General features: G+C 50.6%; 1 protein-coding gene across 1 annotated transcript; it reads left to right on the forward strand.

Annotated features, from left to right (window-relative positions):
• Window positions 1–823: 823 nt before the first annotated feature.
• NFKBIA (NFKB inhibitor alpha) lies at window positions 824–5,553 on the forward strand. Its single transcript, XM_082058322.1, has 6 exons — window positions 824–2,200; window positions 2,537–2,645; window positions 3,132–3,342; window positions 3,829–3,917; window positions 4,036–4,296; window positions 4,813–5,553. Exons 1-6 carry the CDS (start codon window positions 1,920–1,922, stop codon window positions 4,858–4,860), a joined length of 999 nt encoding a protein of 332 aa, XP_081914448.1. The 5' UTR covers window positions 824–1,919; the 3' UTR covers window positions 4,861–5,553.
• The last annotated feature ends 7,225 nt before the right edge of the window (window positions 5,554–12,778 follow it).

Raw genomic sequence — 12,778 nt, forward strand, 5'->3', positions numbered from 1 at the left:
CACCACAGCAAGGATGGGAAGTTTTAAAGTTTAATTTCTGTGTGGTTCTAGCAAAACCCCAACCAGAGGCAGCATGGTCTTGACTCCCTTGCCAGTCAGAGCAGGAGCTTGCTTTCCCTTTTTGCAGGGAAATAGGTAGGAGGAGATTTATTTGTTAATTAAATTTCCCCTGCCAATTTACATGAAAAAGGGGAAACTGTTTCAAGAAGCTCACAAAACTTTCATAACCCTTAACCTATAAAAGAAAGAGTTGTACAACTTTTTTTAAACCTGCCCAAAAGCACCAGCGGGTTGTCCCAGGCCAAGGGATGAATAACGACAAAAAGTCCAGGAATGGCACAGCTGGGCTGAAAATCAGGAACATCTGCTCACAGAAAGTCAGGCATTCTCCCTCTCCTGTGGTTCCCTCTTTCATCTTTGGATTTTCTCATAAGTTCTTGTTCAAAGGCACGCCATCCCATGGGAAAATGACAAAAGGAAAAAAGCACAGACACTGTTACTCAGCAAGGCCAGCAATAATTGCAAGACAAGAAAAATTCTTCATGGGAATCCCCCACATCTGAGAAGTAGAAGCAAAAAATTCACCAGGGAAAAATTCAGCACTGTCAGCCCCACAGACAATGCCTTTTATCCATGTAGGAGCCTGCATTTATCCAGTTTTCATTACCCATCGATGGCATGACAGCAGTAAAAAGGAGCAGAAAAAAGTCATGAGGAATGGCTGGAGAAGGTCAGAATAATGGCAGAAGACATAATTTCTTCCTAAAATAGTGTGTTCTTTTATTGGTATGTACATTTTAAAAGAGGCCTGTTTAGTCCCGGACCAGAACTTGGGTGTACAGGAGTCGCACAGGATTCTTCTATTCATTCCTGATCTCTCTGCACTGAAACTGAGTGAAAACTTCCACAGCAGAGATGCAAAATCCTTTAAATGCTGAGGCAGGACATGCACACTTGCAGGCATTGTGACAGTGTAACATCAGTCATGTGCAATACTATCTGAATCTCTCCAAAAAGCAATACTCCCTCTGCAACAGTGGGGCAGGCATGCCGTGTGCTGATGGAGCTGCATCACTGTTAGTGGTGTTTGGATTCCCGAACTTCGAACAGAACCTCGCTACGCCTGGGTGGCTATGACGTCTGTTTCTGCTTGTTAAATGAGCCCTTGTCAAAGACTCCTAAGGTTGTCCCTCAAAATGATTCCTGCAGGGTCAGGGATCTGTCACTGTGCAGATGAGGGCCTTGGAGGAGAGCTACACTGCACACCACGACTTTGTACACTTACAGACTGGCCTTCTGTCCTAAGACATCCCACAGCCCCTCTTATCAAACACCAAGCTGGTGGAAGGTCAGGGGGGTCCAGGCTGCAGTCAAGGCCAGCAGCGCTCAGCATGTGTGGGTGGTCCCCTGCGTGCAAGGGAACCCTGGTGCAAAGACCCCCGTGGTGTGCATGGGGCCCCCGCAGCATGCAACAGGACCCTGCAGTGTCCTCGGACCCTGCCCTGGCCAAGGAGCCCGGCAGCATGCCACGGAACCCCGCGCCGGTGCGCACACCCGCTGCCCTGCCCGGGAAGGGGCACCGGGAGCCCCACAGCCGGGCAGGGCAGGGAAAGCCCCCCGGAAAAGCCAGCAAGGGGCAGCCGCCCGAGGCGCAGCAGGGAAGTACCGACGGGGACGCCGGGGCGGTGAGTACTTCCCCCTTGACGTGGAAAAACGCCAAGTCCCCTCCCGGGCCGACCTCTTCCCCCCACAGGAGGGCCGGCGGAGGGGAGGGAAGGGGCCGGCCCGAGCTGATCCGCCCTCCCTGCCACCGCCAGCGGCGCCAAGCAGGACCAGACCCGTCGGTCGGGCTTTGACTGGGTGGAAATTCCCGTCCTCGGCGGCTCCTCCCCCGCAGAAATCCCCTCGCCGGGGTGTATATGCGAAGCGCCGCCGCCGCCGCCGCTCAGTCGCAGCACAGCCGAAGCTCCGCCGCCATGATCAGCGCCCGCCGCCCCGTAGAACCGCCGGTTATGGAGGGCTACGAGCAAGTGAAGAAAGAGCGTCAAGGCGGGTTCCCGCTCGACGATCGCCACGACAGCGGCTTGGACTCCATGAAGGAGGAGGAGTACCGGCAGCTGGTGAAGGAGCTGGAGGACATACGCCTGCAGCCCCGCGAGCCGCCCGCCTGGGCACAGCAGCTGACGGAGGACGGGGACACGTAAGTGGGGGTCGAGGGCTGGGGGGACACGGGGGGTGCACGGCCCGGCGAGGAAGGGACAGGATGTACTGCCGGCGGGGAGGCGCCGGGCTGGGCCGCGGCGCGGAGGGGAGGGCGGAAAGTCCCTGGAGAGGCGCCAGCGAGAGGCGGCTCCGGGGCGGCGGAAAGCCCCGGCCGCCGAAAGCACCGGCTTGCGACACCCGCGCATGACCCTGCCCCGGGCCCGCCTCGGGCCCCTGCCCGCCGCGGGGATTTTGGGGTTTTTGACGTAGGACTTCGGAGTTTCAACGTGGGTCGTTTAATTTTCTTTTTTTTTTTTTGTTTTTTCCCCTGCAGTTTTCTCCACTTGGCGATTATTCACGAGGAAAAAGCCCTGAGCCTGGAGGTGATCCGGCAGACAGCCGGGGACTCTGCTTTCCTGAACTTCCAGAACAACCTCAGCCAGGTACTTTCACCTCCACAGCCCCACATCTGGATCAGCCCCCGCCACCCCCACAAAAGCCCTCTGGGGAATTCCCCTCCCCCACAAAATGTTTTAATTTTTTTTAAGTTGGTGGATATTGAATCAAAGCCTACATTCAGGAAAGTTCCCAGCTGGCTCCAGCCAGCGTTAGGACAATGCTTCCTCTCCCTGAGAGTGGCATTTAATGCCTGCATTTTTCAAATATGATGCAATGGGTTGCAGCCCTCTTTATTGGGATGTTAATGATACCCTTCATGTGGATTGACTGTATCTGTATGCCCTAGGTTCATCCCTTCCAGACTAAAGGGCACTATACAGTATGTTGGGAAGCATAAAGAGCTGAGCTTATGGGGTGCATTTTTAAGTGGGGACACAAATCACCCAGCGGTTGAGGGGTCTGTTTGTCCAGGTGTTGCTGCCAAGTTTGCAGTGTAGCTTACAGATCTGTGTGCTTTCTTTTGCCTGCAGACTCCTCTTCACCTGGCAGTGATCACTGATCAGCCTGAAATTGCTGAGCATCTTCTGAAGGCTGGATGCGACCTTGAAATCAGGGACTTCCGAGGAAATACCCCCCTGCACATTGCCTGCCAGCAGGGCTCCCTCAGGAGCGTCAGCGTCCTCACACAGTACTGCCAGCCGCACCACCTCCTTGCTGTCCTGCAGGCCACCAACTACAACGGTATGGGCACGCCGCTGTACATCCACATGCGTGTGCTGTACTGAGGGTAGGGTGTGATGTCCCCTAGAGTGCAAAGATCTCTGGAGAGACGGAGAAGGATCATTATACCCACTTGAGGAGGCCAAAGCACACAGCAGTGTCTGACTTCAAAATGTCACTGTCTTGTAGACCTCTTCACTGTTGATTATTGGCTCTCACGGTTTTGAATTTTGCATTTTTAGTGAGTACTTTTGCAGTGCTACTTTTTTTTTTGGTTGCAATAAGTTGCAGTCATACACTGGAATTAAGCCTCTAAGAAATATTTCCAAAAATCCAACCCTGTTATTCATACTTACTGGAAGCTGGAAAGCTCTTTTGGAAAACACCCTTTTGCCATGGGTGAATTGCAGACTTAGATATTGTCCTGTTCTATCGTCTTGACTTTAACTGAATGATAGGGCATGAGGTTAGACTTACTCAAATTTTCCCTCCATTTGTGTTTTGCAGGACATACATGTCTCCATTTGGCATCCATTCAAGGATACCTGGCTGTTGTTGAATACTTGCTGTCCTTGGGAGCAGATGTAAATGCTCAGGTATGTAATGTACACCGCAAATTTAAGCGAGCAGGGCTGGGTAGTCATAAAAATCAATGGGTCTGGCACCAACTCTGGCTCTCTTTAACGTGCCAAACCTTGTGTTGTTTTTACACAGGAGCCATGCAATGGCAGAACAGCACTACATTTGGCTGTCGACCTGCAGAATTCTGACCTGGTGTCGCTTCTGGTGAAACATGGGGCAGACGTGAACAAAGTGACCTACCAGGGCTATTCCCCCTATCAGCTCACATGGGGAAGAGACAACGCCAGCATACAGGAACAGCTGAAGCAGCTGACCACAGCTGACCTGCAGATGTTGCCAGAAAGTGAGGATGAGGAAAGCAGTGAATCGGAGCCTGAATTCACAGAGGATGAAGTAAGTAGCTATTTGCACCTTTTCAAGAGAAGGGGAAAATGCTGCCCTTTGTATTTTTTTTTTTTGGTGGTGTTGCTCTGATGACATGCTCCAGTGACCTCTACCTGTATAACAAAGAGTATAAATAGCCCATAAAGTACGGCAACGCTATCAACCATCAGCAAGATGGCAGTTGGGGCAAGCATATAAATAGAATAAATTTAAGAATAAAATGTAAAAAATAACATGAGGGAACAGAGGTTAACTTCACGCAACATGGTTGTCTGAACACGGTTCTATTGCTGACACCTCTAGAACCTTGTGAGATAAAATTCAAGTTAATGGGTGGTTTTCTCCTTGCCAGCATTTGTTTTTCTAACATTCTTACTGCTGTTAAATGGCAAATGTCACCATTTCAGTGTAGAAATTGTATACACTGCCAAAGTCAGGGCATGCAGAATTTGGCAGTTATCCCAGCGTAGATACGATACTCCCATCAAGAGTTTTGCATTAACAGCCATTTGTTTTTTCTTGCAGCTTATATATGATGACTGCTGTATTGGAGGAAGACAGCTGGCATTTTAAAGCAGAGCTTTCTGATAAAAGAAGTGACTGTGTACCACGTGTACAGAAAAAGGGCGTTCTTCACTGGAAAAGAAAGTCGCAATGTGGAGGGAAAAAACAGGAGGAAAATAATACACTGCCCTGCAAGGAGCATGTAATTGTAACAGGATGGTTCCAGATTCTGGCCTGTGTTTAAAAACAGGAGTGGGCTGTGTAACATCAGTGGAGATCTGCAGTTGTTCACACCACCTGGTAAAGAGCCACATATCCAACTTTCTCAACCCAACGAAGGTAACAGACAACACATCCAGCCCCCAAGTTGCAGAGAGCTATCTTGTGGCATTAAGTACCATGAGGAGCACATGTCCTTGTGCAGCTGGGCAGGCTCATAGCAGCACGCCATCCTCTCAGAGACTGTGTGTTCACTTGCGTTGGGCTGGAGGGGCTGCCTGGCCTTGCTGACCGACCGCAGCTGCTCTCAGTAGGCGTCCCGGGTGGAGGAGTCAAACCAAGGGACTGGTGACCTGGATGTTAGGAGCAAGTAGCAATGATGTTAACTGTGGGCATTGGAAACTCTGTGTTTCACACCATGTGTGTCATAATTGCTACACTTTTTAGCAATTGTATATTGTGTAAATACTGTATATGTTTTGTTTATAGTTATTTTGGTACATGTGAGATATGTATTTATTAAAAAAAGTCAAGATTACTGTACCTGGTCTGTGAAATGGTTCATTGCATGCCTTGTTGACCTGAGATAGATGGGAATCCACCTGGCTTGCTTTTTAAGAAACATTTTACACCTAGCAGACCAACAGGGTCACAGGCTCAGGGTTTTGGGTGGTTCATCTCAGCAGTGGTAAGACATCGAAGCAGCTTGCAGCTCTCACCCCTTCCGCTGAAGCTAATTTTGGAAGCAGACGTAGGTGTTGTTTCCTGTGCCCATTGTGGCAGGCAGGTCAGGGGGCTGGGGTTCCCCCTCTGTCACCCAAGCACCCAGGCAATAGAGGGGTTTTGAGACTGGCTGTGACAGCAGCCACCCACCCTCCCAGCACCTTTTGTTTCAGCTGCCAGCAGCTCTTGCGCAGTGGGGACTGGAGGTTTGCAGCAGAGCCCCACAATCACCCACCCTCTCATTATCACCCGGCCCAGCTCCAGTTTGAACTCGGACACCTTTGGATTTTCCAAAGGGGATTTCCACGGGAAGAGGGAGCGCACGCCCAGGAACACGTGCTGCCGCCTTCCACTCCTGAAATTCAGGCACGGGGCCTCCCCTCCTCCCCACTGTGGGAGCTATAGCTCTTCTCATCCAATTTATAGCGGTGGAGGATGTGGTTTTAACCCACTTCTGTTATTCCTGTATGGTTCTCTCCAGCATTCAGGCAGACAGAATCACTTTTCTCACATCCTCAACTGATTATCTGTTGGCAGCATGTCACAGTGCAGGACTGATTTTAGCCACAGATTTTAACATGTTATGTGGCCGATGTAAAGGATGGGTTGCATGGAGGATGGCTGTGCCCCATTCCTCCTGTGCCGTAACCCCCTGGACAGGGATGGGGTGCAGAAGAGCTGCTGATGCAGGACCGAGCTCTCCCAAGGGTGCTGGCCAGGGGACTTGTGTGCTGCTGGCACCTGGCCTGGCTCGGGCTGCTGGAGAAAGCCACGGCTCCAGGTTGCACAGGGACACCCATTCCCTTTTCCACCCTGCTCTTCCCAAGGGGTTCCTGACACAACCACCTGCCCTAAGGAGGGCTCTGGTATGAGGAAGAGCACTGCAGCTGGCTGGGTGCCTCCTAATTTGCATGGGAGCCAAAGGCCATTGTGGAAAGGATTATATAAAATTGTCATCCTGAGTCATTTTTATTTCTCTTCCACTCTCATTGCATGAGCATAGCCCAGGCGTATGCACTGAAACTTCTTTCTGGCAGACAGGGCCATGCCTGCATTGCAAACCTGCAAAGTGTTCCAGGTGTGAGGCTGGGTGAGAATCTGCCAAACTCTCCTCAGGGCCTCACCCTGCACTCCGAACGGCCACTAAATCTGAGCTGGGGATGAGGACTGGGAGGAGGGGTATCCACTGCTGCTACAGGTTGTTCACCAGCAAACAATCCTGAGTGACTTTCAGCCTTTCTTGACTAAACATGATGTTGCCGCAGCTGGGCACAGAAAAGGCAACATTCATCTCACTGGCCACACTGTGGTTTTCCCCTTGCAAAACAGGAGCTAGAAATGCTGTCAAGGCCCTTTGGAGGCATTCACCAGCTATACATATCAGAGTTCTGGAAGTACTTGGGTATGGCTGGACCTGGTATGCAAATATTTAAATAGATACCATCTGAATGCAAATACTTTTTATTTGAAGGCCAGAGGGAGGGAGGAAAGTGCAGTTATCAGTAGTACCATGTTGGCCGAGTAGTTTTGAAGGCAGCGGTACGTTCTCTGCTGCCCATTGCAACATTTAGACAAACCGTATCTTAGCGAGGTGCTGCTATAATCTTGCAAGAATTCTTTAATGACTTAAGAAATTAAGCAAATGCTTTAGTGTACAAGGAAGTTTTGCAGCTAAACAAATCATTGCCCAGGTACCTCAGGCTGGTTATGCTACTGTTTGCCTCCACCAGTCATGCAAAACTAACCAAGTATCGTACGTGGGGGAACCACAGGCAAAGCAAGTAGGACAGAGTCTAATGTGAGAATCTGTGTTTGTTAGAAAAACAGGTTGGGGCATGCTATGTATTTGTGCGTTGCAAATGTGGGGCTATTCATGGCAGAACTTTGCCTGTTGACTTGATGATACAAGATTGCCCACTGTAGGTCACCCCCACACACTCCTAGTTTCAAATACGTGCTCTGGACTGCTTCATGCCCACCCCTTTTCACACCTATGCCTTTAGAAAGATCTTCTGAGTGGTTTTGGTGATATCCTCCCTTCATGCTACCCTCTTGACACTCTGGCAGATATGTGGTATGGCCTCATTTGCAGGACTCTGAGAAAGAACTCCTCACGCATCTATTCTGCCAGCATCACTTTTTCCTTTGCCACAGCTACTATTAGCAGAGCATGCCAGCCTGTTCTTGCTTGTCCGTGTCCTTGCCTCAGCTCCTGCCAATGCTTCCCTGTGCTGGCCCAGGGTTCAAAATTCTCTCCCAGTATCTTTGTCACCTGCCCTGGGTGGCTCAGCAAGCTTCACGAGCAGCAACGCTGCTGCAGATCAAGGTCCTGTGAAGTTTAGTTTTGGTTTCCTGACTCTCACCCTCTCTCCATTAGCCTACTTCCTTTCCTCAGCTCCTGCCACACCTGTGTCCTCTGCTCTCACTGCCCTTGGCTCCCATGTTCACCTCTACCTGTCCTTTTCTCCCTCCCAGGGTGAGCACCTTTCCACAGGTCCCCGTTCCCTCCTCTCCTGCAAAACCAGCTTACCGTGAACTCATTCCCTCATCATGACACTGCACAGCATGAGGCTGCATTTTTGTTTCCAGCCTTTCCCTGCTGCACATTCTTGTAAATCTCTTAGATAATCCTTCAGGGATATTCCCATACTTCCTTATATTGCACACAAAGAGCTGAACTCCCCATTTCCTCCCACACCCTCCCCTCTCCCCTTGTACTCCAGCTCCCTGCAGGCCTCTCTCGCCCCAACCACAACCCAGGGGCCACCTTCAGTCCCTGCTCTCCTTCCTTTCAGCTCACTCAGCATCAGCCCTGGACTTCTCAAGAACCTTATGATGGCAACAGATAAAATGCAGGCTGCCAGGGCGGCAAAGGTGGACAGCAGAACCCATGGCCACTAAATTGGGAACCCTTCTCTTCCATTTGCTGCAGCTTTGAAAAGTGTTAAAAAGCAAGGGCAAAGGCAACCCCGCACCTAGGGGCATGCACGGGGAGACTGCACCCTCCCATTGGCTCTGGTGCCAGCCTGACCTTTGCAGTCCTGAGCAAAAACCTTTCACCGCCCTCCCCGCCTGCTCGCTCTGCTGATATCAGATCATGGTGTTGCATGTTTCTTTCACGCAATTTGGGCTGTGCAGTCTGTTTGGTGCGTAAATGTGGGTGTCTCAGCTCCCTCAGCAGGGACGGGCAACCCCAAGAGCTGCCTACCCCCTCCCCTGCTGACAGGATTGAACGTCATGAAGGGCCACAGTCCTAAATTGCCGGCCTTAACTCTTGCTGTGCTCCTCCTCATCCTTCAGCCTTTTGATGTTAGGAAGGTGTTCCCTATTGACTACTTAGCATTTTACACACCAAGAGCTATAAGGCCAGACAGAAGTCAACAGTGCTTACCAGCCCCGTGCCCTGCACCCAGCTGGTGGACACATCTACCTGCCTCAGCAGGACTTGATGCACCAGAATGCAGTGAGGCCACCAGAACACTTAATCTATCCCTGAAAATGGCAGCCCCATTGCTGCTGGATTTGCTCCACAGGTTTAGTTCAGATTTAGATGAGCAAGATGGTTGAGTAAGGAAAGGAAGAGTTGGAACCAGCAACAAAACCTGAGGAAAGAGTGATCTCTGAGGAGGAGAAGTATAATTTGTGATTTGTTTTAATGGAAAAACTTCAATGACAATGGACTCTGGGCCAGGCAGGGGCCCAGCACATACCACTTTTCTGCAGAAGCTGAGCTGTGAAAATCAATAAGCATCTGGTTGTTCCTAGGATGAATTGCAGAATGGAGTGCAAGGATGGCAGGGAGGACCCTCTCCCTGGAGGAAAGCCTGCTCTTGATTCAGGGGGTTGGAGGAAGGGCTTTTCCAGCATTGCTGTGCTTCCAGCAGCAGCAGGGCAGGAGCCCAAGCGATGAGGGGACGGGAAAGTCCCGTCCTCTCCTGTCAGCCAGGACGGCGCCCGCTATGGGACGGCCGCTGCACAGCCCATCCCTGTCTCCAGTGAGTGCTTATCACAGCTCTGGCACCTCTCGCCTCCCCATCCCTTCAGACAGCTCTCTGCAGAGTTAACATCAGGGCCAAAACACTCCCTTTAAATGCCAATACATTTATCAGGCCTTAACGTAAGAAGCTGAAGTCCAGAGGGGTTGAAGCAGAAATATCTGCCAGCAGCCTGGAAGTTCGACTGCCCTCCCTCCCTCCCTTTGCTCCAGTGCTCAGATTTTCCCAGGACTGTCTCCTTGTCCAATTTTCTAAGCAGGACTTTCCAGTCCCCGTTGGAAGAGAGCTGGGGCTTTCCCCACTCAATCCTTTCTGCAGTTTTACCCCTTTACAGCAGCCACAGGCCACAGCACCAGCCTCCATCATTGTCTCTCCAGCAGCGGGAGTGCAGATTCCTGCCAGCCCACCGCCAGCCCCAAGGGCTTCCCTGCTCCAGAGGAACAGGCCTGCGTCCCTTTAATTTAAATCCTTTTCCCATTCCCAGTTTTTGCTAAATCAGATTAATTTTCCTGTGCATCTTTTAAGGAAAACTCTTCATGCCACCTGAGCTGAAGGCAAAATACAAGCAGATGTGTGAAAAGTGCTGCAAGGAAGAGCCTTAAAATGCAAATATCTTTAACACACGTACACCCTGTAAAGGGAACATGGCTACAATTACGGTGCAACACTTTACTCAGTTAATTATTACCCCTGGATTTCAGTAGCTTGGAGGAGGGAGTTTCCCAAGGGCCTACCAAAGATCTCTGTGAGAGCTGCTGCTCCACTTCAGCAACGCTCCCTGTTTGCACTGGGGAGTGGCCAGGAACCGAGTGGGATGCAGCCTCTCCAGAGGAGCACTGATCCGTGTTAAACAAGAGCCCGTGTTGTTCGCTCATGCGGCGCGGGAGGACCCATGCAGCGTTTTTCCTCTCTGTGTCGAAAAGGAGACACCATGCCTTGGCCTTGCGTGTGTGCTGAGCTGAGAAGGACTGAGAGTCAGTAAGGACGGCTGCCTGGCTTGTGCAGCATGCACAATGAAACCACCCTCTTCCTTCAGTTTTTTCTAAGTGGATGGGTTTCCATTCCAGCATGCGTTAAGGCTGATGTTTCTGGATTTCAGCTAAAAACTCAAACCTGATCCCTAGCAGCAGCTTCTCTGAGATGTTTTGCCCCAGCAAACAAACAAGCCCTCCCCCAGGCTGCATGCAGCCTCCTTTCCCTGGCTGCGCCCAGCATGGCTCGGGGAAAACCCTCCCGAGGAAGGGGATTCGCACCACCCACATGCCCTCCAGCACACTGGACCTCCAAACACCCTATGAAATTGCCTGAGCTGTAGTAAAACATCCCACATCGTCTGTCAATCCATGTGTCCCAGGCCTCTCCATGCTCCTGTCCTTGCTGCCCTGACCCCCACAGCAGCAGCCTGAAACCCATGGTGCTGGACTCCCCACCGTGGTGAGGGAAAGCTTGCAGATTGCCATGTCACCTGCCTTGACAATCACTCTTGTAGGACAGAGCTCAAACCTCTGGAAGCTGAAATAATTAGGTGGAAATGGCATTAGCCAGCAGCGGTGTGGGAGGTTAGCAGGCTTCTCCCATGGTCAGACGGGTTTAAACATATGATCAAACAGCATAAGGGCACGTTCAGCAATTGTGAAATGGCTAGCAGGCAGAGGGGAAAGTGGCAGCAGTGCCACTGGGATGCAAAGGTAGGCGAGACACCACCAGCAGCAGACATGGGTCCAGCAGGTCCCCCAGGTCCACTGGTGAGGTTGTTGCATCCCCTTCAGAGCACAGCGGTAGCACTTTTAAGCGAAACGCTTAAGCTTTCCTCATGGCATCCTCCCCTCTGGTTCTGTCCCAGAGGAAGAGAGGTGAGCAGGTCCAGAAAAGGCCAGGACTTCTGGCCAGGGTTGCCTTCTGCCCCTGGGTGATGGCAGCAAAGCCAGTTTCCCTTCTCCACGCAGCTGAGTCCCAAGGTGATACGATCACCCACTTCCCTCTGCATGCCGCTGCTGTATCTGAGGGACCTGTGGAGTAAGGAACTGATAACTCTTCGTTTCCTTTTTCTGGGCAAAGTGGGAAAGGGAAACCACACAGATTATTTGGCAGCTGGCTTCCTTCCATGAGCACCTCATGCACACAGTGGCATGACCAAGCCTCACTAGGCAGGGTGCCCTGGGAAGCCTCTTCATAAAAAACAGCTGTGCTGGGGGGCAGAAGACAAGCAGACCCAGCTGCATCCGTTCATAGCACAAAATTAGAGAAGAGCATCTCAGTAGAGTACATGGCAGCTCTGTGCTACAAGCAGGACACAGACATTTCTCACAAAGGCTTGTGTTTGCAGAAGGTGTGAGCCTAGCCATGTTGCAGCATCTTGGGAATGAATGCAAATCTATCCAACTTTTCTGCTTTGAATTTAAGAAAAAGTGGAATAATTCAAAAGAGATGACTTTTCCATTTTGCAAAGAAAATGTTTTGCTCTGCTTTGTTTCAGTTGGAAACAATACATTGTTTAAAAAAATAGGATGATTAAGATCATATTGAGAACTTCCCAACTGAAACAAATTACTTCTGTAGACTTAGAAAACAATAATTTATTTCATTTTTTTCTTACTCTTTGGAAACTTCAGGTGTTTGTTTTCTCACTCACCTGATTTTTTTTTTCTCCTAAGCTTTTACTGTTGCGACATAGCGGAATTTCCTCTCCCACTCTTCTCCTGAGTCATGTTAACCAGGCGTACCTCTGACCTGGGGTTTACCATGTCGACGACTCTGAAAAGCCAACCCCCAAATTTTCATCAATTTGCCACTTATATAATAGCTACTGAACTTCTCATGCTTGTGTAGGGCCAAGTCTTCAGTTAGCTCTACAGCAAGCAGCCTTCCATCAGGTCTGCTTGGCTGCCTCTCTCTGTCACAGTTCCCACCCCCCTCACAGACATACATCCTATTCTCTCTACCCATTAATAACATCTTTTGGCTGCTCTAAATACACCAAGAAAACTCAGCTCATGGGAAGTGATATTTTCAAAATCGGTCCTGAGGCAATGCTTGTGCTGAAAGTTTTA

Source organism: Streptopelia decaocto (assembly GCF_964273445.1).
Source record: "Streptopelia decaocto genome assembly, chromosome: 7".
Taxonomy (NCBI): Eukaryota; Metazoa; Chordata; class Aves; order Columbiformes; family Columbidae; genus Streptopelia; species Streptopelia decaocto.

What these genes read in the sequence shown, in the direction of transcription:
- NFKBIA (XM_082058322.1), top strand. Translation starts at nt 1,920, where the DNA reads ATGCGAAGCGCCGCCGCCGCCGCCGCTCAGTCGCAGCACAGCCGAAGC. An exon ending in TCCAGAACAACCTCAGCCAG is followed by an intron (nt 2,646 to 3,131) that starts GTACTTTCACCT and finishes TTTTGCCTGCAG; the next exon opens with ACTCCTCTTCACCTGGCAGT. An exon ending in CTGAATTCACAGAGGATGAA is followed by an intron (nt 4,297 to 4,812) that starts GTAAGTAGCTAT and finishes TTTTTCTTGCAG; the next exon opens with CTTATATATGATGACTGCTG.